This window comes from Hippocampus bargibanti, linkage group LG09 (genome assembly GCF_051943395.1).
Source record: "Hippocampus bargibanti isolate YZ-2025 linkage group LG09, ASM5194339v1, whole genome shotgun sequence".
NCBI lineage: Eukaryota > Metazoa > Chordata > Actinopteri > Syngnathiformes > Syngnathidae > Hippocampus > Hippocampus bargibanti.
Window position 1 is genome coordinate 6,596,442 of NC_142742.1, and position 24,165 is coordinate 6,620,606.

Consider the following 24,165-nt stretch of genomic DNA (forward strand, 5'->3'; position numbering starts at 1 on the left):
GTGGCTTTAACTGAAGACTGGGGGCGGGGAACAGAGGACCAAAACAAGCCGGCTGCCATTTTCTTTTAGGAGATCGGGCTCATTCGCGAACGACACATCAGTCATTGTGCTAGCTCCGTGTGTATCCCGAAAAATAGTTTGTATGCCAAGGTAAAATGTTCATAAATTTAACATTTGTAAACCGAAAAGTTCATAAGCCAAGGGGTTCGTAAACGGGGTATCAATGTACTTAAAAAAAAAAACACAGCCTTCATTTGTGTCAACTTCCGCACAAAGTGAAAAAAAAACAAATTATCCCTCATCACAAATCTGAATTTTAAATTCTTTATTACATGTATTGTATCTATATTTGCCCATCTTTATTCCTGGAAACCTTACAGAAAACGAAAAACAGGGGATGAGAATCAAACAAGACAAACACAATGTGAACATTCAGAAGAAAAATGTTCCTGTTGTGATGATGACCATCATTTGCGAGAGTCCTTTTCTATTTAAAGCTTGTTGTTAACGTAATTGTGACCTCCAACCACACACACTACATTCAAAGTTAATACAGCCTGATAAATATGTAATGTGCGTCGAGATTCAAGCCGCTCCGAGCAATGCGCTTGCTGTTATCTTCGGAATAAAACATCAATCAATGTCGACATATCTGTAATGTCAACCACACCCCCCCCCCCCCCCCCACACTTCCCCCAACAGTGTACCCTCCCTGAGTAGATAGCGGTGAAAACATGGTCTATTCAGCAATTATTCACAGAGTCTTGGACTAATGGTCCTGTGGATGCGCACACACACACACACACACACACACACACACACACACACACACACACACACACACACACACACACACACACACACACACACACACACACACACACACACACACACACACACACACACACACAGCAAATGTAGGAAGTCAGTGGACCAGCAGTAATGGACCCCATACAAAGCATGTGTTCTTTCTTCTGCGTTTGTGTGTGCGTATTGGTGGGGGTTGGAAAGTGCATCTTCTATAACTGATTCACGACGAGCACAAACATGTCTAATTATGAATCCAGATTATATCAGCGCAGGCCTCGATCCCTAACCGCCCTCACTTGCCTCAGCCCGGCTCCATAACAGGCGGATGAAAACATAACCTGTCACATTCCATCCCATTAAACCAGCCATGAACCATGTGGTCGAACTGCACATAGAAAGGCGGGAGTGGAGAGCAAGTGCATCTGTGTTCACTCGGCGTCCATGAATTATTCACCCGTCTTTGGGTTAATTTTATTTTAATGTTAAAACTCTGACAGATATACAAAAGGGAAATCAATTGTGGAGCGCAGGTGTCCCAGGACCGCGTCTGTACTGTGAAAAGTAGAGGGGTTACTGCGCCCACATCCCCCTTTGGTTGTCTTGTCCTGTCACATGTTGACAGCCGTAGTTGCATGTCCTCCATTTTGCTCAGGGTGACTATGCCTGCCACCATGGCTGCTGGGAACATAGTGTCAATGTAGTCTTATCACTTTTAACAGAGAGCTATGATGCAGTAAAATAAAAAAAAACTCATATACTGTACACACATACATGTATGTATGTATGTATGTATGTATGTATGTATGTATGTATGTATGTATGTATGTATGTATGAAGTATATACAGGTAACATCCAAGTTACGACCGGGTTCCGTTCCAACAAAACGGGCATAAGTCAAACGGTCGTAAATCGAAAAGCATTCAAAATAGCCCACGCGAGGTTTATACGACAGGATAGTATACGATGTCAATCTGTTGTTTTTAAAGAACGTTTTCTATTGAATACTATTATCTACCAAACTGCTTACGGTTCCATAATAAATCGTATAACTTTTACTGTTAAGTTTGAAGTGATTTTACAACTTATGGACACAACTTGTCCAGAGGTGTAGGTTGTCCTTTAAAACTTACGCACATATCCATACTGCGCACGTGCTATATAACTATGACCTGTGTAATTATCCTTTGTAATACCCCATGCATTAGAGCGCCAGGAGCTGAGCCCCCAAATCTGTGCCTATAAGTCCCATCAGCTGCCATTTTCATGTCAGGCGAGTAGAGCAAGGTAATGACACTCACTTGCAGTCATTAGCCGCGGCGAATGCCGGGAGTTAACGCAAATTAAGTGAAGTTAAGTACATGCATTAGAAGAGCTTGTTTCGGTGAGCTTTGCCCTTTTTGCCGCCTGCAACTGAGAACTGCATGCTTGTCCCGTTCCTGTTTATACCGTCCATGTCATACAGTGCTAGAGAAAATGGATCGATAAATATATTGTCAAATGAACTAATTTTTTTCAACTGTTCATTTTGATCTGAAACATATTGGATGTGAAAACGAAAATAAAGGAAAACTACTCCCGCATTGGAGAAACACATCGTTTGATTAAAGGTACCGGTATATGGTTGTTACACTGGTAGGCCCTGTTTCAGCAATTGTATGTTTGAGTGAGTGTCTCCCAGTAAATTGCAGAATAAAGGACATCCCCTACTTATGAACATTCAAGTTACGAACAATGGTACATATGAATATTTTTTAGTAACATATGTAGTATTCTCTCCAGTTGTACATGTACATATCTTTAACGAGCATATATTTTATTAAATGTTTATCTTGCAGTACAAACCAAAACAAATTACTTATACAAGCCTTACACATACTTATATAAGCCTTAAATATACATTCCATACAAAATATAGCACTGAAGCAACTTACAAACAAATACACTTTACGAACGACTGTTCGGAACGTATCATGTTCATAAATTGGGGAGCATCTGTAGATTTTACGATTCTACGACGTGTTATAAATACAATAAAGAGATGATAATCGAGTATAAAGCCCGTCTGGCTATGAAGCTCGCAAACTCAGGTTGATTAGTAGAACTTGGGTTTCAAAGCAAAAAATGGTGAGACGGCATTGAGATCCTCTGCTTATACATGGAAAAAGTTTTTAAATGTCATTCGTTAAAGGTGCGCCTTATATATAGAAAACGTTTTAAAATGTATTTCGTTGAAGGTGCGCCTTATATATGGAAAACGTCTATAATATGCCATTCGTTGAAGGTGCGTCTTATAATGCGGTGCGCCTTATATATGGAAAACGTTTTAAAATATGTCATTCATTGAAGTTGCGCCTTATAATGCGCTGCACCGTATATACGTAAAACTTTTTAAAATATGTCATTGGTTGAGGGTGTGCCTTATACAGTGAGACATCAACTTACGAACTTAATTGGTTCCCAGACAGAGTGTGTAAGGCGAAAAGTGTGTATCTCAAAAAAAGAATTCCCATAGGAAACCATTAAAATGGGAATCATCCGTTCCCGGGTTTCCATAAAATATACTTTTCAACTAAATAAGCCTTAAAACTACACACAACATACCTTATTCTATGTATAATAAATGTGCTATTGTATTGCAATGAAAGAAATACACTGCATTGTATCATAAAGTCACTTTATTTACATTTGTGATGGTCATTTATGGCTTGATGGAATGGCGTTGGAGGTCGAAGGTCAAAGGAATTGCTGTTTGGAAAGAGAGGCGCATTACATGAGGACTGTAATTAAAGAAATGAACTGTGCTGTAAAAGAAAGTTTTATTTACCTTTTTGATGGTCGTTGATGGCTTATGGAAGGAGAGTCACCTTCCATAAGGACTGTTTGTAACCGGTCGTGTGCTTCCGCCGAAGATCACTCCGCCAGCCGTGGTGGGTGTGTAATATGAAAATAGTGCTTATTATAAGGTTTAATTTTCATAAATTTGACGTTTGTAAGATAAGGTGTTTGTAAGTTGAGGTCTCACTGTATATTAAAAAAACGTTTTAAAATATGCAATTTGTTGAAGCCTTATAATGCAATTCACCGTTGACAGTGATTAGACATAATACGAAGTTATCATATTTCAAAGTTTCATGCTATTATATGCTTAGTCAATGCTTAGTCATGTGTGACTCGAATACACAATAGAAGCACAGACAACCTGGGTTCAATCTGAGGTCAACAGACACAACAAGTTAAGATGTCATCTTAATCTAGGAGATCTGGCCTTAGACAGAATTTAGGACTTGGGAAACTCCTTTATCACCGAAGCAATTTACGACTTGAAACTCCTTCACAGGAAGAGCTCATTAGCCAGGTTACAAATTTCTCAGTTCATGGAAGAGACAATGTTTTATTGCTAACAGCTGTTCGCGCTTAGAATACCCAGGAGTGTGGTATTATAATCAAGAAAACTATCTTTTACTAATGTATCACTTAAATTTGCATATACTCTCAATAAATTCTGCTTGTCACTGTTATTCAGTGCTTTTGGTTATGTGAAGCATATTGAGTTGGTTTGTGTATGAAATGCGCTATATATAAATATTTCCCTTGCCTGAATTCAGATGGGCGAAGCTCCAGCTGACCTGCGACTCCAATGAGGAAAAGCGGGACTGAAAAATGGATGAATGGATGTTCATATCTATTTTTGCTGTTTTGCATTAAGTCCGTCATTACTGGACACAAATCAAAAGGAAACGGGAAAATGTAGCAATCCCGTGTGCAAAAGAAGTAACAACCGAAAATGGAAAGATGACTTGTTCATGCCTTTTTTTTCCATCTCTTTTTTTGGCCGTGTGTGTGTGTGTGTGTGTGGGGGGGGGGGGGGGGGGGGGTGGAAAAGAGGCTAACATGATGAAACTGACAATCTCTGAAATCCATTTGGAGCTGGCTCAAGATTACATTTATCTGAGTGATTGCAGATTAATGTCCACCGAGAGGTGTGCTAAAGATGGATTATCCACTTGTTGGGAATGCATCTGAACCAATGCGTGTGTGTGTGTGTGTGTGTGTGTGTGTGTGTGTGTGTGTGTGTGTGCCAACCTCATATGTCCCCTTACATCTGGGGCCGGTCCCTGACGGGTGGCTCCACCCCCCGCCCCCACTTGTTTGGGATAACAGTAAAAGTGACACCAAAAAAGCGCTCATCCCCAGATTACCCTGGTAAGTGATTCAAATGTGCGGTCAGAAAATATCATTAGGAGAACATGTAAAATGTATGCACTACATGGCCATATCAAGCCAGCTAATTGTCTCCATTGGTTGATTGCGTTTTTGGTTTTATTCAGTTCTATAAAGTTGTTTGGATCCATGATGTGGTATGCTTTGGACTACAAACTGTTATATAATTTACAACACTTTCTTTTTTTACAGACAGTGTTTTTTAGGTTTTCAATTACCCGATATGTTTTGGCATATACACAACTACTACAAACTGTTTCTTCTCTTCTGTGCTTTGGCCACACTGAAGCTCTTTCTTAACTCATTCACTGCCATTCCCGAATTTATTTGGGTTTTTGGGTATCTTGGGTGCTGATAAAGCACTGGAGAGACCTATGGCAATGTTTTTTTTCCTTCCACGAAGGGGTTTCATTTGCCTTTTGTATAGCCGCCCCCCACTTTGAGCTCAGATAACTCCAGATGCATATAATTTAGGAATTAACTCTTGCACCTCATAATACTCCAAAACCAAATAAGATAGCAATGATTTTTTTTTCTGATGAAAAAAGAGTTAAAGGACAACCGACGTCACTTTTTTGTTTCTTAACTGACATCCGAAAAACGTGTTGTAGCATCTAAAATACCCAAAACACGCAGTATGATATTTTTAGTCAAATGCAAAACACCAATAAAAATGACTTGTCCAAAATCTGCAAAAAATTGAGCTGCAAATTGGGCATTTTCAGAAAGTCCCGCCCCAGTTCGTGACATCACGCCAAGACGTCTTGCATTGCTCGAGAATCAAAACAATGGCTTCAGATTCGGATAATATGCTTTCTTGTGACACATCCAGTTATGAATATGATTCATATAGTTCTGAAGAGGAAAGCATACATGTTTGCAATCGATTAAAGAATGTATTTGTGCCATTTTGAGGCAACATTGGGGGAAAATCTCTCACCCAAAAAAGAGGCACAAAATGGCGACCTCCTGTGGCCACCTCCATTTCCACAGGCTGATAAATTCCTTATATGGCGCTTGGACGCCCTCTTCTGACCTTCTGGCGGATTTTGGGTGCAACACGAGGATCCCAGACCAAACAAGTCCAGCAAAATACATTGACGTGATGGAAGGACCGCTACAATGTGTCTTTTTTACGGTAAAGGGCGGTTCTTTAGTGACGTCACGTATGGACTTGTCACCAACTCAAAAACAAGAATAACAAGTCTTAAAACGTAAAATTCTTTGAATCCTATAAAATACGCTTAGAAGTCATTTTTTACAAATTATGGACACAACTTTAGACGTCGGTTGTCCTTTAATATGCTTTGAATGTTTACGTAGTCCTAAAACTCAATATTCTGTGGACGGAAAATGACAAAAACCCTTTAGTGTGCACATTACTGAATTAGGAAAAAATTGTTTTTTTTTTTACCTTATTATCTTTTGCAACAGGAGCGCCATTCCAAGTTATGCTAATTTAATATTGAGTGAGTAGTACGGTCTTTATGTACTATTATTGTTTTATATTCTTTTTTTTATTATGTATTTTTGATACTAATCTGTATGTACTTTTTAAAGGTGCGCTCTTTAAATAAATGTGCGTAAATGTTTAACTCATTCGCTGCCATTCCCAAATGTATTCGGAAATTGAAACGTGTGGCTTGGAGCGCTAATCCTGAATTTGTTCGGGTTTCGGTTTTTCTTGCGGAGGAAGGGGGGAGGGGTGCCGATAAAGCGCTGGTCAGACCTCTGGTAATGTTTTTTTTGCCTCCACGAGGGGGCATCATTTCCCTTTTTTCCATGTTAGCGCTTTGTTACAGTTTCAGCTGTTGTTAAAGCGATATATAAATCAACATGTATCACATTTTATTTTGAACAGTTGCCCACATTTCAAGCTCATATATCTCCGGACCCATATAATTTAGGAATTGACACTTTTTTTCTGATAAAAAAGAGAGTCTAAGGTTTCTAACGCTGTATTGAATGTTAATGTAGTTCTTCGACTCAATATTCTATAGGTCCTGCAATTTGAGTGACAATGACAAAAACCCTGGCACTGGAATGGACAAATTTTTGCACATCATCTGGCAGTGAATGAGTTATTTGTTATTTGTTGTTTTTTTTAACTTGATGGAAGTATTCACTTGGAACAGGACCTCCATGCACTCCAAGTCAAACTGCAAAATGCTAATTTAATATATTTTGTGTCATACAACCTTTAATCTATTTATTACTATTTTTGTATTTTTATATTTTCTATTTTTTATACTAATATGTATCTACTTTTTAAAGGTGCACTTTTAAAATGTACGCAAATGGTTAATTGACATTTTAGTAAAATCTTTTAAATAAATCTGAACCTTGACCCCTTGATCACATCATTCTTTTTTATTTAACTTTCACTTATGGTGTTGTATAAAGGCAAAATTATAAGAAATCAGCCTTGAATAATTTGGGATGAGTCTACCTATATTTAAGAGACTTCATCACAATATTAAAAAAAACAAAATCACCTGGAGAATTGAATCAACCTTGGTATTCTTGTTGTCTTGCTGCAGAATTGTTGTTCTCATTTCCCCTGGGGAAGAGGACATGGTGCTATCAAGTTGTTTCTTGCTTTTCGGGCCTGTCTGGAACTCGCGTCACCCTGAAAGCTTGAAGGGTTTTTCTCTGTGGACTTCTTGTCTGGAATTGAGGAAAAATACAATCCCCTGCATTCAGTGAACCAAAATCTGACAAGCTCACATGACATTTAAAGGACAACCGACACATTTTTTTGTTTCTGAACTGACATCAGAAAAAACATTTTATAGCATCTAAAATATGCAAAACACGAGGCTGATATTTTTAGTGAAATGCAAAACACCAATAAAAATGACTTAAAGTGTCCCAAAACTTCTTCAAAATGACCCCGGAAATGGCGAGTTTCAAAAGGCCCCGCTCCCTCCTTCGTGATGTCACGCCAGGACGTCTTTCCTTGGTTACTCTCTTGTTACTCATCCAGTTATGAATATGATTCAAATAGTTCTGAAGAGGAAAGCATAAATGTTTGCAATCGATTAAAGAAGTCCTTCCGTCTCATTTTGAGGCGTTAGGACTCCAATGTAGCGTCTCAGAAAATGCACAAGATGGCGCCCAAGCTCCGTTGGAAATGGGCTGATTTGTCTGCTGGGAATTTGTGTCAACTAGTATCAAATAGTAGTCTTGGTGCAACACACAACGATTCACCACCATTATGTGTTTTCCTTCTAATTTCGCCATCAACACGGATCAACACAAAGTTTTCAGACCAAACAAAGTACCCAAAATGCATTGTGTGTCGCTTTCTCGGTCAGGGGTGTTCCAAACGTATTGTCACGTCATGCATCGTCATCAACTCGAAAACAAGACTTCCTGAATATTCAGCGGCATTCTTAAAACGTAAAATATAGCTATATGCCGTGGAATCCGTAAAATAGGCTCAGTAGAAGTCATTTGAAGTGATTTTACAAATTATGGACACAACTTGTCCGCAGGCGTCGGTTGTCCTTTCATGATAGTGAGTAGTTGAAGTGGTACTCACTTTTGGACGTGTACTGAATTTGGGGTTCATCCTTGTTACTTGGGAGCATGTCGTGTCCGTGAATGAGGCTCTGCAGTCCTGTCATTGACATCCCTCTGACGGGCATGTAGGTCATCAGGCCGGGCTGGTTGGTTTCAAGGGCGGAAGCTGCACAACACTCTTCACATTGCTTGACAAGAAAAATATCACATCAGCATCAGGCAAGCGGGCGAAAAAGAAATTCTCTGTGCATTCAAGCAAGAGTCTGACATTCCGTTTTTCTTTCCCCGCCACGGTGTGGCCAGTTTGTCCACATTTTGGGGCACAGGATTGGAGTTTGGATTGGTCGCTGTTCCACATTCGGCATAACTGTATACCGGCTGTATTTTGCTGTATTCTGTACGATTTTTGCACATTTTTAGATGTGTGCGGAAACGCAAAAATTGTGAAATGTAATTTGTATTGGATTTACAGTGATACCTTGGCTTACAAACTCAATTGGTTCACAGACAGTGTGTAAGGCGAAAAGTGTGGATCCCAAAATTTAATTTTCCACAAGAAACCATTAAAATGAGAATAATCCGTTCCCAGGTCCACATAAAACATAATTTTCTACTTTATAAGACTTAAAACTAGTCGAAATATACGTTATTTTATGTATAATAAATGTGCTATGGTGTATTATAATTACATAAATAAACTGTACTGTAGAATAAAGTTGTTTTATTTACTTTTGTGATGGTCGTTGATGGCTTGATGGAATGGAGTGGCCGGTTTCATCAGCATTAAACACTTGATGAGGAACGTAGCCTTCTTCTTTCACCATCTTGATAATTTTTCCTCGTTCCTCATCAATTGTGTTCTGTTTAGCTGGGTTGATAGCTTTTTGCATCAAGTGTACAGATGGCTTGTGTTGGTTACTTGTGGAGCCTGATTGATGGGAAGTTTAACTTTGCAGTCTACACTGTGCCTTTGAACTATCAAAGTTGACACGTCCAAATTTTACTGTTTTGTATCCATTTTCTCACTCTCTCTCTGTCGTCTGCCTGTCTCTTTTAATGTTTAAACCACCTCCCCTCACTGCCGCGTTCTTGACCAATCACGTGGCTTTAGCCGAAGACTGGGGGCGGGGAATAGAGGACAAAAAAAAGTCGGCTGCCATTTTCTTTTTGGGGAACAGCCTCACTCTCTCTGTCTGTAAACCTGCCCCCTCACTGCTGCGTTCTTGACCAATAACGTGGCTTTAACCGAAGACCGGGGGCGGGGAATAGATGACAAAAACAGTTGGCTGCCATTTTCTTGTTAGGAGAATGGGCTCGTTCGCGAACGACACATCACACATTGTGGCGCTCTGTGTGTATGCCGAAAAATAGTTTGAATGCCAAGGTAAAATTTTCATAAATTTAACGTTCGTAAACCAAAAAGTTCATAAGACAAGGGTTTCGTAAACCGAGGTATCACTCTACTTGGATTATGAAATATGTTGTGACTTGTTACAATTATTCTTGAACGAACATGTGAAATTTTGTTAATAAAATTGCGCAATGAAATATTACACACGCATGTTTTTTTTTCTCAGTAAGGAAAAATTGAGCCGTTAGTAAGGTCACAGTGTCTCGCAGGTTGACAGGTATGACGTTAGGGGGCACTCATTACTAGTCATCACTGGCAAGATTATAAATTGAAATACAGACGCTGACCTACTTACGAACATTCGAGTTACGAACAACGGTACATATGAACGTTTTTGCTCTCTATCATATGTAGTATTCTCTCCAGTTATATATATATATATATATATATATATATATATATATATATATATATATATATATATGTGTGTAAAGTATATATATGTGTATCGGATATATATATAGTATGGTTATATATATACTATTTATATATATATATATAGAATATTACATAACATATCGGATATATATATAGTATATATATATATTTTAATTCAATGTTTATATTTCAGTACAAACCAACTTATACAAGCCTTAAATATATATTATATATAAAATATATATACTGAATATATATACGAACAAATTCACCTTACGAACAAATTCACCCTGTGAATGAACTCTGAATTCACCTTACGAACGAATTACAAATTCACCTTACAAACAAATTCACCTTCCAAACAAATTCACCTTCCTAACGAATTCACCTTTATTAACGAATTCACCTTTCCGAACAAATTCACCTTACGAACGACCGCTCGGAACGCATCTCGTTGGTAAGTTGGGGAGCGTCTGTAAAAGCAATTGCAGGAGCCACTCGGGTAATGAGAACTCGGGATCCCGTCTCTTGCATTTCCATATGTCCGATTAGCGGGCAGAGAGGTCGCGTTGACCTGGCTAATAGGGAGTAAATCCACTGCTGCATGATCGGACGGGCACATTTCATATAATCAGCAGGATGATGCCAGCAGGCTTAGGCTGCTTTTAATTCAGAACTACAGGGAGAATTACTGCACTGGCCATTCCACTCATTACATAGCTCGCCTTTTTTTGCTAAGACTGAGAGAATTTCATCTGTGCTTTTGCCTTGTTTGTGTGGACGCTGTTCATGCGTGGATGAAGTATGAGAAGGCCCATTAAGATTGCAAAATGATGGACATTTACAGGAACATATCAAATGTTACTGCAATTACATGAAGTCAACTGAATGAAAACGGTAGGGAACAGCGCATAATAGCGGCACTGGATAATTACGTCTCAAACAACCACATTTAATGCACATTTCGATGCGTGTGCAAGGATAGTGGTGAAAGAATGCCAATCTGAAGGTCTGCTTTACTTTTCATGCTATTAATGGAAATTAAATTACAGTTTGTAACAATTATGCAGGGAAATTAATCAGATGGATGACTTTAATGCTTCTGCACTGCTCTTTTGATTAGGAACGGAGCTTCACTCATTCACTGCCATTCCCAAATTTATTCGGGAATTGAAAATGACGTGGAGCGACATTCCCGAATTTTTTGGGTTTTAGTTTTTATTGTGGTTGCAGATAAAGCGCTGGAGTCGGTGGCTACTGACAGAAGTCGCTAGACCTGTTGTGGTTCAATATGACTTCACATATAAGGCGCACCAGTATATAAGGCTCAGGGCCATCTTTTGTGGAAAATCAAGGCTTTGGGGTGCGCCTTATACACCGGAAAATAAGGTAATCAGTCATGAAGGACTACAGAAATCAGAGAATAAGTACAGCTGAGAGCCTGAGATAAGGAGGATTTGGAAAATTTCAAGTTGGTTAAGTCAAGTGTAAATATAAATAAATAAATAAATAAATAAATAAAAACAGGTCTTTTAAATCACCGGATTATGAATATAGTTGTAGATTACCGTATTTTTCACTGTATAAAGTGCTTCATAGTATAAGGCGCACCCCCAATGTATGGTCTATTTTCAAACTTTTTTCCATATATAAGGCACACCGGAGTATAAGGCGCACCTTCAATGAATGAAAAAAGTTTTCAAAATATAATATATAGACGTTTTCCAAATATAAGGCGCACCACCTACCTGACCGGCTTCAAATTTGTATTCCCTCTCGTTCCCTCAGATCCTCTTCCCTCCCTCCACCTCTGTATGCCCCCCCCCCTGCCTGTCTCAGCATGATGGGGGACAGGGCTTTCAGCTGCTCTGCCCCCAAACTCCGGAAGTCACTTCCTCCCAACATTCGTAACATTGATTCTCTTCCCACCTTCAAATCCCATCTCAAAATCCACCTATTTAAAATCGCATTTTCTGTGTAGCTTTTTCTCTTGTTTCTATTTATAACCGTATTTTATTCATTGTATTCTATTTGTGATTATATTTTATTTATTCTTGTACCTATGCTTGTCTGTGACTGGAAAGTGTCATTGAGAGCTTTTGAAAGGCTACTTGTTTTTTTGAATTATTATTATTATTATTATTATTATTATTATACCACATTATAAGGCATTATGCAATTGTTCTTCCACAGGGGGAAATTGAGTCGGTGGCTGCTGAGAGGCTCAATATTACTTTACATATAAGGCGCATCAGCGTATAAGGCACAGGGTCATCTCTTGAGGAAAACCAAGGCTTTTTGGTGCACCTTATAGACCGAGAAATATGGTACTCATTTGTGATCTGTGCAGTCCTTACCGTTGCATCTGTAATTTCAGCTCTGGTTCTCTCCTCCATGGTAACCGTCATACCATCCAGTACCTGCAACTGAGACAGACTGCGCATGACCGCAGGCCTGTGGAGAGAGTTGCGAGCCACCTGGAAAGCAAAAAAAGTCACAAAGCAAACAATTAAAGACGGCACACTTAACCAAATTTGCTTGCCATGAGATATCTGGGATGTCACGAGGAGTCCCGCAAAGGTTAAATATCCCGCTTGTCCACTCAGGCTACTTGTTTTTAAGCGCTGAGTGAGTGCCAGTCAAAGTCCAAAAGCACGCAGACAAGATTTTGGCACGGAAGTACGGAAGCAGTGATCTCATGTGGTCAACAGCACGGGGGGTAGCGTCTCAAGGGTGGCTGTTGGCCTCAAGCCCTTGGCAGGATTAAACCCAATGGGAAGAGAAAGAAGGGGGGGGGGATCCAAAGGGAACAAGGCTGCCACAGCTGAGCGTGGCCCCCGCAGCCTCCTCCATTATCCTTAGGCTCCGACGCCCGATCCACGAACTCCAGATGGGTGATGTAAGCGGGCCAATGGAGCTCGCCATTTTGTCAGCGGATTTGTCTGTGATGCCGGCCAGTTTGAGGAAGAGCAGACGGCCCGTCGTGTAATCGCTTAATTTGGGAGAGCGAGGACTGGGTCACTGATTTGGATGGTCTGAGTGAGGAAGTGAGACTGAAAACATTGCTTTTTGATCTTGCTGTTTTATCAGAGAGGATGTGGAAGTGGGACTTGAGACGGATGATAGAACAGGAATGTTTATTTGAGCTGAATGGTTTTTGGAAGAGAATGTAGTTGCATTTTTTTCTCAAATCCTCAATTTTGCGATTATGCATGCAACTGTTTTTTTTAAGTTTTGGATTGGATTAGCCTTTATTAGTCTCACACTGGAGAAATGTACATTTCACAGCAGCAGAGTGATGAAAGTAAGAAAAAAGGAAAAGAAGTAGTAGAAAAACAAAATACAGGAGCTGCTGCAAAGGCAGCCACTCATATCTTCAAGTCAAAACAACAACAAAAAACTAAATGACAAATAATGTGACAACACAAAAGACACATTCAATCTTAACCACTTTCTACACCCTCTCTGTAGTGTGAAGCAGTTCTACATGAAAGAGAGGATCAAAGCGTCCTTTTCACCAGTGGATCAGGGACGTCATGGTGAAATGTGCATATTATGCTCCAAGCTAAATGTTGAAGGCAAACACAAAGCTGTAGCATCCATAGACGAAAGACATTGTCTCACATCCTCTGTCCCACATAAATCTGCTTCAATTCCAAGCTGCGACAGTTCCACATACATATCGTCATAACAGGTGTCTGTCATTGAACCGATGGCAAAACGCCTCAAAGCATAATGACTCTTGGTAAATTTAATGTTTTAATTGTCAAAAAAAAGCCTTGGGGTGGGCAATTTCACCCACTTCCTCATTTTATGTGCCCCATGAAGGCAAATCAAAATGTTTGGTTTTTAGCTATCCATCAAATTGTTTGATGGACCGTTTTTGATCTCATTAACTCATTCCCTTCAATTACTGAATTTTTATTTTTAGCAGATAAAGCGCTGGTCACGAGGGGGGCAGAATTTGCCTTTTGTACAGCCGCCCCCATTTCAAGCTCAGATAACTACAGACCCATATAACTTAGGAATTAACTCTTTTGTCCATGTTAGCCCTTTGTTACAGCTTCAGCTGTTCTTAAAGCGCTATATACATCAATATGTATTTTGTACAGCTGCCCCCATTTCAAGCTCAGATAACTACAGACCCATATAACTTAGGAATTAACTCTTTTGTCCATGTTAGCCCTTTGTTACAGCTTCAGCTGTTCTTAAAGCGCTATATACATCAATATGTATTTTGTACAGCTGCTCCCATTTCAAGCTCAGATAACTACAGGCCCATATCACTTAGGAATTAACTTTTTTTCCTGATGACAGAAGAGAGTCTAAGGTTTCTTACACTGCATTGAATGTTTATGTAGTCCTAAAACTCAATATTCTGTGGGTCCTGCAATTTGAGTGAAAATGACAAAAAAAACCTGGCACTGGAGTGGACACATTTTTGCGCATCGTCTGGCAGTGAATGAGTTAAAATGATATTTATATTTGTTTTCAGTCATAATGGCCCTGTGAGGAAACCCATCATTAAAAACAGCTTGACATCCCTGTTTTCATCAAAAAATATGAACGCATGAACCAAATGGAAACACTCACCGGATTGCCAACAACAGAGAGTTCCATCAGTGCGGGAAGAACTTCAAGTTTATCGAGCTCTGAGATGTCCTACAAACAATAAGAGAAAAGAAAACTAAATTGTGAACATTTTAGTTTATTTTTTTTATTGTACCGTTGGGTTCCCCTCCAATTGAAGCCGGATGTGTTTGGGATAATAGAGGCATATGTATCTAGGCTGAAACATTTCATATTTTTTGGTTGCAGGCAGGATAGAAGCAGCTGATTGAGAGAGATTACATGTTTAATCGCATGAGAGTTTGGGCACGCAATAGAGCAATGGGAAAGGAGGGGTGTGGGCGAGGGGGTGTGCGGGGGTTCCATGATTTGCCAGGTTGATGGTTGGGGCTTGGCTGGAATTCAGAGATGCCCTCACGACCAGGACTCATGTGCTGGAACAACTGCCATACTTTACATCTGAATTAAATACATCAAAGTAAAGAAGGATTGGCAGACTAAAGTGTGCAAATCACCCCCACCCCCGGTGAGAAGTAGATCGAGACTGAGAAGCTGATTACATGTTTCACTGATTGTCCCTTCTGTCTTCTTACACACTGCCGTGACCTTCAATCACGCCGAACCCCTTTAATGCTAACCCACACATTGCACAGTGGGGGGGATAATGAGTCATGATTACTATGCTTCATGCAGAAGTTTGCCGCACATTGAGGAACAAAAAAAATATTCTGTTTGCTATCTTGTCCATATCAAACTATCATTAACCCTTACAAGGACAACGGTTACTATAGTGGACTTATGTGATCAGGTTACAGGGTGAATGGAAAAAGGGTTAATAGCGAGCAAAGAAAACGTCGTGGAAATGTCGATCCATCACCCGAATTGTATACTACAAAAAAAAAAAAGCAGTTTATAATCAGGTATAAAAATAAAGACACACAAGAGATGGTTTCACATTGACATTGAATGTGAGTGAGAGGCAAAATCAGACCTGAAGCTTGTTCATGCCGAGGTAAAGTTTGCGAAGCTCGATGAGCGGATAGAGATGATTGAGCTCTCGGATGCGATTTTCTGTGAGGTGCAGTTCTTGCAGGGCATTCTGGGAAGCAAAAGAGTTCTCGTACAGGGCCCTTATCCGATTCCTGTCTAACACCAGCTCCCTGAGATGATGCAGACCCTCCAAACCTTCCACCTGGCTGATCTCATTCCCTGGAAAGAGTGGGAAGAGAATGCGTCACACATTACAACAATTTCCAACAATGAATATGACAAAAAAAAGACATAACCAGTTGAGTGACTGTTGATTCACATTAACCCTTGGGGTAGGTTTGCTGTCGAGGAGGACATCACAACATCAACTATGACCTACAACACAGGTGTCAAAGTCAAGGCCCGCGGGCCAAATCCGGCCCGCCACATAATTTTTTTCGGCCCGCGAAAGCAAATCCAACTTGTTAAATTCCATGATGATTGCTAAAATCTGAGCCAAAATTTCATATTTTTGGATGTCAACCACAATAAAAGTCATTATTCTTGACTTCAGATTTGAAAACGAGTTATTCATTAATTTGCTGTGTGCTTTATATGTAATATTTGAAGGGATTTAAACATTCCAATGGGTTCCCCAAATTCATAACAGCCCTCGAGAGGAAACCATAACTACAATATGGCCTACAACTACGTAATCACAATGATAATCTGCTGAATACAAAATTGCCACCGATCGCATAGCGGATGTCATCAAATGGCCAAGCCCAAGTAAAATAAATAAATACATAAATATACACATAAAAAATAGATAAATAAATATATATTCTTGACATATTTTCCCGGTTATTTTGATTCGGCAATGTTGGCTGTGGTGGGTGTTCCTGGTACTGGGTGAGTAACCTTTTACTACTTTCCTTATTTTGTGCAGTGGCAGCTAAAGTACTCATACTCAATCCAAAGCAAACTATTCATCTTGTTTACTTACTTACCAACGTTGTTCTATTTGCTATCCTTTCGCTAACTATTTGCTATCTATTAGCTATCTGGCTACCCAGCTAGCTATGTAGCTGGCTATTTATTAGCGATATGGCGATCGAGCTGGTAAAACATTCACTGCAATTTGTTTTTGGGTGTTTAAAATAAATAAATGAACGAACAAACAAATAAACAAAAATAAATAAATAAATAAATAAATAAATAAATAAATAAATAAAATAAATAAATGAATAAATAAATAGATAAATAAATAAACAAACAAACAAATAAATAAATACATACATAAATAAACATACACATAATAAATAAATAAATATACAAGTGGATAAAACATTCACCGCAATTTGTTTTTGGCTGTTTAACAAGTATAAATAAATATATGAATGAATGAACCAACAAAAAAAACAAATAAACATAAATAAACAATTAAATAAATAAATATAAACATAAATAAATAGATAAACATATACATATACAAGTGGATAAAACATTCGCCGCAATTTTTTTTTTCATTGTCTAACAAGTATAAATAATTAAATAAATGAACACACACACACACACACACACACACACACACACACACACAACACACAACACAATATATATATATATATATATATATATATATATATATATATATATATATATATATATATATATATAACAAAATAAATAAATAAATATCCAAGTGGATAAAACATTCACCGCATTTGGTTTTTGGGTGTTTAACAAGTATAAATAAATAAATGAATGATCAGACAAATACATAAACAGACAAATAAATAAAAATAAATAAATATACACATAAATAAATTTATAAAAAACATTGCTAGTTATGTACATATACAAGTGGATAAAACATTCACCACAACTTATTTTTGACAAACAAATAAATAAATATACACACAAAGAAATACATAGATAAATAAATACAGATACAAGTGGAAAAAGCATTCACCACAATTTGTTTTTGGGTGTAAAATAAGCGGTAAGTGAGAGTTTGTCAAGAAAATGGAGTTTATAAGGGACAGCTAAAGTGGCCTTAATCAGCATGACAGAGTAATTTTCAATGAAAGCCGATCAAAAGCTATTATAAAGAAGCCACTGCACTCTTTTGTTCAAGGCCAACCATGCACCTGGTTTTGAGTTTAGCGTTTCAGTATTTACCTTTTCACAGGTGGGAGCCAGTGCACTTTTACCTACCTTGAAGAAATAGCGTTTTAAGATTGGTGAGCCTGCTGAGTTCCAGATTGGCCATATTGGAGATGCCGTTGTGACTCAAATGCAGCACCTCCAAGCTGCTCATCAGAGGTTCCAAGATGATTGTCGGTGTTAGGTGCCTACACAAAAGAAAAGATGTTTTTTTGTAACCGTTCCGGTTAAATACACACCTCGCCCTCCTGCTGCCTTATTTCACCAACAAGGAAGAATGAAATACCACAAGAAAAATCACAGCGGGTAGGATGTTCTGACTTTTTACACAACACCCACTCACAATAGAACTTTGAAACGCTTTAATATAAAGGATTTTTGCTAAAGTACCAGATTTTTTTAGATAAAAAAAAGAAAACAAAAACACCCAGTGTTGCTCAGCCATTGAGTGCAGGAAAAAATATTATTTGCTGGTAGGTGCTGCCCCCCAACGGTCACAAAAGGTAAAAAAAAAGGTAAATGATCTTGCTTAACGAATTACAAAAGTCATAGTCAAAGTCAGCTTTATTGTCAAATATGCTAATATGCATGACATACAGCACAGATGAAACACCACATGTGTAAAGCGGACAACATTATGGACTGGGTGCCATTGGATCGCAATGCATTTCTGTCTTTCCATTCACTGTCCTGTACGTACGGAAGAGGATTAGGGCCACTCAATATAAAAAAAATAAGTTGGCAAGATTTGCACTTTATTCTCAGCAATCTGACTTTAAACTGAGAATTCTGACTTCTCATCTCTCTCATCTCATTTTCCGTACCGCTTATTCCTCATTAGGGTCGCGGGGGTTGCTGGAGCCTATCTCAGCTGTCTTCGGGCACGAGGCGGGGGACACCCTGAATTGGTTGCCAGCCAATCACAGGGCACACAAAGACATACAACAGTCACTCTCACACTCACACCTAGGGACAATTTGGAGTGGTCAATCTGCCTGCCATGCATGTTTTTGGAGTGTGGGAGGAAACCGGAGGACCCGGAGAAAACCCACGCGGGTCCGGGGAGAACATGCAAACTCCACACAGGGAGGCCGGACCGGGACGCGAACCGGCGACCTCTGCACTGTGAAGCCATTGTGCTAACCACTCGACTACCGGGCCGCCCAGAATTCTGACTTGTGTCTCAGAATTCTGACTTTAAGTCAGACTTTATGTGGGGCAGGAGATTTAAGACAATCTCTTTTCGTCAATGGAAGCTACAGCTTTGTGTTTGTTTTCAACATTTAGCTTGTAGTAGACGTGCACATTCATTCCTCCATGACGTCCCTGATCCACTGCTGAAAAGGATGCTTTGATCCTCTCCGCTTTCATCTAGAACTGCTTCATGTCACAAAGAGGGTACAGCAAGTGCTGAAGAATGAATGACTCTGTCTTTGTGTTGTCCTATTATTTCTTATTTAGTTTTTTTGTTTTTGTTTTTACTTCAAGCCGGCGCGGCGAGAGTGGCTGCCTTTCCAGCAGCCCCTGCTTTAATGTGAGAATTCTGACTTTAAACTGAGAATTCTGACTTTATTCTTTAAAGTCAGAATTCTGAGAAGATAGAATTGTCAATTTGAAGGACAACCGACGTCTCCGGACAAGTTGTGTCCATAATTTGTAAAATGGCTTCAAATGACTTCTACTGAGTGTATTTTACAAAGATTCCATCGCATACAGCTATATTTTACGTTTTAAGACTCGCGCTGAATATTGAGGAAGTCTTGTTTTTGAGTTGGTGATGAGTCCTCACGTTACGTCACTAAAGGAACGCCCCCCGACCGACCGACAAAAAGACACATTGTAACAGTCCTTCATCACGTCAATGTATTTTGCTCCAGCAATGCAAGACGTCTTGGCGTGATGTCACGAACTGGGGGCGGGACTTTCTGAATATGCCCAATTCGCAGCTCAATTTTTTGCAGATTTTGGACACTTTAAGTCATTTTTATTGGTGTTTTACATTTGAATAAAAATATACTGCGTGTTTTGGGTATTTTAGATGCAATAAAACGTTTTTCTGATGTCAGTTAAAAAACAAAAAAGTGACGTCGGTTGTCCTTTAAAGTCACAATTCTCAATTTAAAGTCAGAATTCTGAGAATAAAATGACAATCTTGCAACCTATTTTTTTGTCTACTTCAGTGGCCCTAATCCTCTTCCGTAGTCCTGACTATATAAACAAATTGCAACATTACCTGCTCCCTTTGCAGAAGCTCTGCTGCCCATAGCCACTTGAGTGCACTTTATTGTGTAACATCTGTCTGTTGGTTAGAAATGTCTTCTGTCTCGGGAGGATAGACTCAATACGGTTATAGCTTAAACACAGGACCTGCAATAAAGGGGTAAAAAAACAAAACTTAGTTATCTTTCACCTCAAGACTATTATTCATGTCATTCCTCGTGTTTGTACTTTGACATTGGGGAGGTGGATGAGGCCCGAGAAGCAGGTGAGGTTGTTGTGATCTAAGTTGATAGTGTGTACATTGAAGAACAGGTCTAGTGGACACAGGTCCACACTCCTGTTGGAAGAAAAAAAATCTAATTACTCCTGCCTTAAAAAAAAATAATACTACAAATGAAGATGAGTTGAAAAGACCACCTGATGGAGCAGGAGTTCAGCGTGAGGTGGGTGATGGTAGAATAGTGTGAATGGCCTAATTTTTCTGCGACCAGGTCTGGTGTGAGTCGTCCTCCAAACATAGCCTTTGCATTTTCACATTCAGCTGCATCCTAAGGGCACAAAACAAACACAGATTATGGCAATTATAATACCAGTAACTCGACTATTCGCCATTATTTTTGTTGCCACCTACTACTGCACATCCATCCAAGGCCTTCAGAGATGGTAAGTGGAACACCACATAAATACGATAGTTCTTGAGGTTGTCGGACAATGGATTGCCGTACAGATCCAAGATGATGAGGTTTTCCAACACCTTAAAACATTTACAATATTTTTCTTAGAAATTTCGCAATTTAAGAAGGTTGTCCCCAAAAAAATTCAGCATTTTTAATTCATCGCCTATATACACCATATTTTCCTGTGTAAAAGGCGCACTGAAGTATAAGGCGCACCCCATGAATGAATGGGGAAACAGCCTGGCCATTGAAATGAATGGGGGAGCTCCCGCTGGCGGTAGCCGCGGTGTTGCGGCTCCATAGAAATGAATGGAAAAACGGCCTGGCCATTCAAATGAAAGGGGAAGACCGCCCATTGACGGCCAAAGGCGGTACTGCAGTCACTGGTAGGGTCTCCATAGAAATAAATGAGAAAGTGGCCTGACAATTGAAATGAATGGGGCAGAGTGCCCCTGGCGGCCAAAGACAGTACTGCAGCGCCTAGTCGCCCATCCATAGAAATGAATGGGAAAGTGGTCTGGCAATTGAAATGAATGGGGGATGGCGCCCCTTGGTGGCCAAAGGCGGTACTGCGCCTGCCTTCAAATGCTCATTCGTTTTGTAGAATGAACGTTGTTCTGTATATTCTTATTCTAGAGTGTATATTTGATACTTTTGCACTGTGTAGGGTTCTTTTTGCCTGAAACATTGTTTTCCAGGCAAAAAGCTCAGTCTTAAGACACATTTTCGTACCTGGTTTCTACATACTTTGTGACACTATGTCCATTGTTTTTTTTCCCCCTGCACACTTTCGGTGCACCTTATACACCGGAAAATACAGTATTTAGGGGTAAGTTCACCTTGAGATAGTAGATATCTCTCGAGACAGAAATTTGATTGTTGCCAACATAGAGCTCCAGAAGAGCACTGCATCTGTCAACGCCATGCAGGGAAGTGATGAGATTGTTCTCCACAGACAGAAAGGTCAAACTGTGCAGCTGGTCAAGGACTATGGCGTCGAAATTGGACAACTGATTTCCATCCATGCTGAGTTTGCTCAAATTCTGTAGTTGTGACAGACCTAGAGGATGAAAAAAGCATAAGAGAAAGCAGTGCTGTAGTATTTTGAAGGATGATTTATTGTTTTATCATCAAATTCCTCTGTGGGACTGACCGCTCAGTGTGCTAATGTTGTTGTTATTCAGGGAGAGTTCTTCCAGATTAATGCAGCAATCGAGACCTTCCACTTCGCTGATGTAATTATTATTAAATGAAGCCCAACGCAGGTTGACCAGGGCATCCAAATCGCTCATCTGAGAAATCTTCTGATTGTCCAGATTCAGAGAGGTTATCTGTTCCAAATTCAACCATCATTCGCACTCAAAGAATGAAATGCACATCACGCAGAGGATTTCCTTGACTGTTTTCCTGACCTTTGAGGCCCAGTCTGGTTGCAGGTCTGGGCTGAGATCTCGGGGTGGCGGAATGAGCTCAGAGAGGAGCTGGGTTGTTGACACCAGGCTGAGGCTACGAGGACGTTCGTCGTTGGTATGTGAGTAAGCCATGATCATTTCCTGCCAGCACAGAAATAACAATCTGGGTTGAGTGACTGCTGGCGCGTGTGGCTGCCGCTGCTCACCCGCAGATAAATATCCTGTGACTGTAAAGTAGTCTTGAGAGTTTTGAAAGGCGCTTATAAATGAAATGTATTATTAATTTATTATTAATGAAATGTATTATTAATTTGCGTCATTACACTGTTACAAAATAATACAAATAAACTCAGATACGACAGGTTTTTAATTGACTAATTTGCATTTTTAACTCATTCATTGCCAGATGTTTAAAAATGTGTCCACTGCAGTGCCAGGGTTTTTGTCATTTTCACTCAAATTCCAGTACCTGCAGAATATTGAGTTTTAGGGCTACATAAACATTCAATACAGCGGAAGAAACCTTACAGTCTCTTCTTTCATCAGGAAAAAAAGAGAGTTAATTCCTAAGTCATATGGGTCCGGAGTAATATGAGGTGCAAATGGGGGCGAATGTACCATAGGCAAATGCTGCCCCCTCGTGGAAGGAAAAAAAAATTGCTAGAGGTCTGACCAGCACTTTATCGGCATTCCCAGCACTTTATCGGCATTCCCAGCAAGAAAAACAAAAATCTGATTGAATTTGGGAATGGGGCCCTGCGCCATATTTTCAATTACCGTATAAATTCGGAATGACAGTGAATGAGTTAATATAATGTATTTTCAGGTCTATAAGGCGCACCCAAATGCCTTCATTTTCTTGAAAAGATGACCCTGCACCCTATACGCAGTTGTGCCTTATATGTTAAGTAATATTGAGCCATAAGAGGTCTCGCAACTACTGTCAGCAACCACAGACTCCATTTCTCCCCTTTAGGAGAAGTCATGTGTAACCCCAGTAGCGGCCGTAGCGCCTCACTTATAATTTGGTGTCCCTTATATTTTGAAAACTTTTATTTATTTCTATATTTGGAAAACTTTTGTTTGTCACTTTTGAGTTAATTCCCTAAGTTATATGGATCTGGAGTTATCTGAGCTTGAAATGGGGGCAGCTGTACAAAAGGCATATGCTGCCCTCTCGTGTAAGGTAAAAAACATTGGCAGAAGTCTGACCAGCGCTTCCTCAGCACCCTCGCAAGAAAAAACAAAACCCGAAAAAAATCGGAAATGGCGCTATGTGTGATATTTTCAGTTCCCAAATCAATTCGGGAATGGCAGTGAATTAGTTGATTCACTTTTTTTCCCTCTTTTATATGAATCACTGCTCAGTAGTTTCCAAGGTTATTCAGTGAACAGATGAAACATTTAAAAAAATTAGGACAATTTTTAGTATGCTCCATGTTAAAAACTATTCATGGAATGAACTGCCGCGGAACTATTCACAAATAAACCAACGTTCAAAAACTCTTTTAGATCCCTGGGAAATTCAAATTTTGCCAGCTTAACGTCCCAAACAAAAGTTGAAATGTGTCTACCGTATTACATGTTGGAAGTTGGGCACCAAAAAAAGCATTTAGTCAAGTCCGAACTAAATGTTTTTACCTGGGTGAGAACGGTTCTGGTCGTCTTGTGAATTGCATCAGCAACTTCTTTCTCTGCAACCGGCGTGTTGTCCAGTTTTCTGAGCTTCGTCACAGAGCTCAGTATGATCGTCCGGACGTCCTCTGGCTGCCAGGAACAAAGCAAACTTCAGCAGTTTTCATA

The 24,165-nt window shown here is 39.5% G+C and overlaps 1 protein-coding gene across 1 annotated transcript in view; it reads right to left on the reverse strand.

Annotated features, from left to right (window-relative positions):
- Window positions 1-7,387: 7,387 nt before the first annotated feature.
- Window positions 7,388-24,165, reverse strand: part of lrrc9 (leucine rich repeat containing 9) — a 37,828-nt gene continuing 21,050 nt past the window's right edge. The window contains exons 19-32 of the mRNA XM_089003786.1: window positions 24,004-24,129; window positions 22,363-22,503; window positions 22,104-22,281; window positions 21,790-22,010; window positions 20,905-21,027; window positions 20,691-20,821; window positions 20,502-20,610; window positions 20,287-20,420; window positions 18,105-18,241; window positions 15,907-16,124; window positions 14,940-15,008; window positions 12,704-12,823; window positions 8,577-8,745; window positions 7,388-7,699 (exon numbers count right to left, since the gene is read on the reverse strand). Coding sequence (XP_088859912.1) covers window positions 7,584-7,699; window positions 8,577-8,745; window positions 12,704-12,823; window positions 14,940-15,008; window positions 15,907-16,124; window positions 18,105-18,241; window positions 20,287-20,420; window positions 20,502-20,610; window positions 20,691-20,821; window positions 20,905-21,027; window positions 21,790-22,010; window positions 22,104-22,281; window positions 22,363-22,503; window positions 24,004-24,129 — 1,992 coding nt within the window. The 3' untranslated portion in view covers window positions 7,388-7,583. The remainder of the gene's footprint in view (window positions 7,700-8,576; window positions 8,746-12,703; window positions 12,824-14,939; window positions 15,009-15,906; window positions 16,125-18,104; window positions 18,242-20,286; window positions 20,421-20,501; window positions 20,611-20,690; window positions 20,822-20,904; window positions 21,028-21,789; window positions 22,011-22,103; window positions 22,282-22,362; window positions 22,504-24,003; window positions 24,130-24,165) is intronic.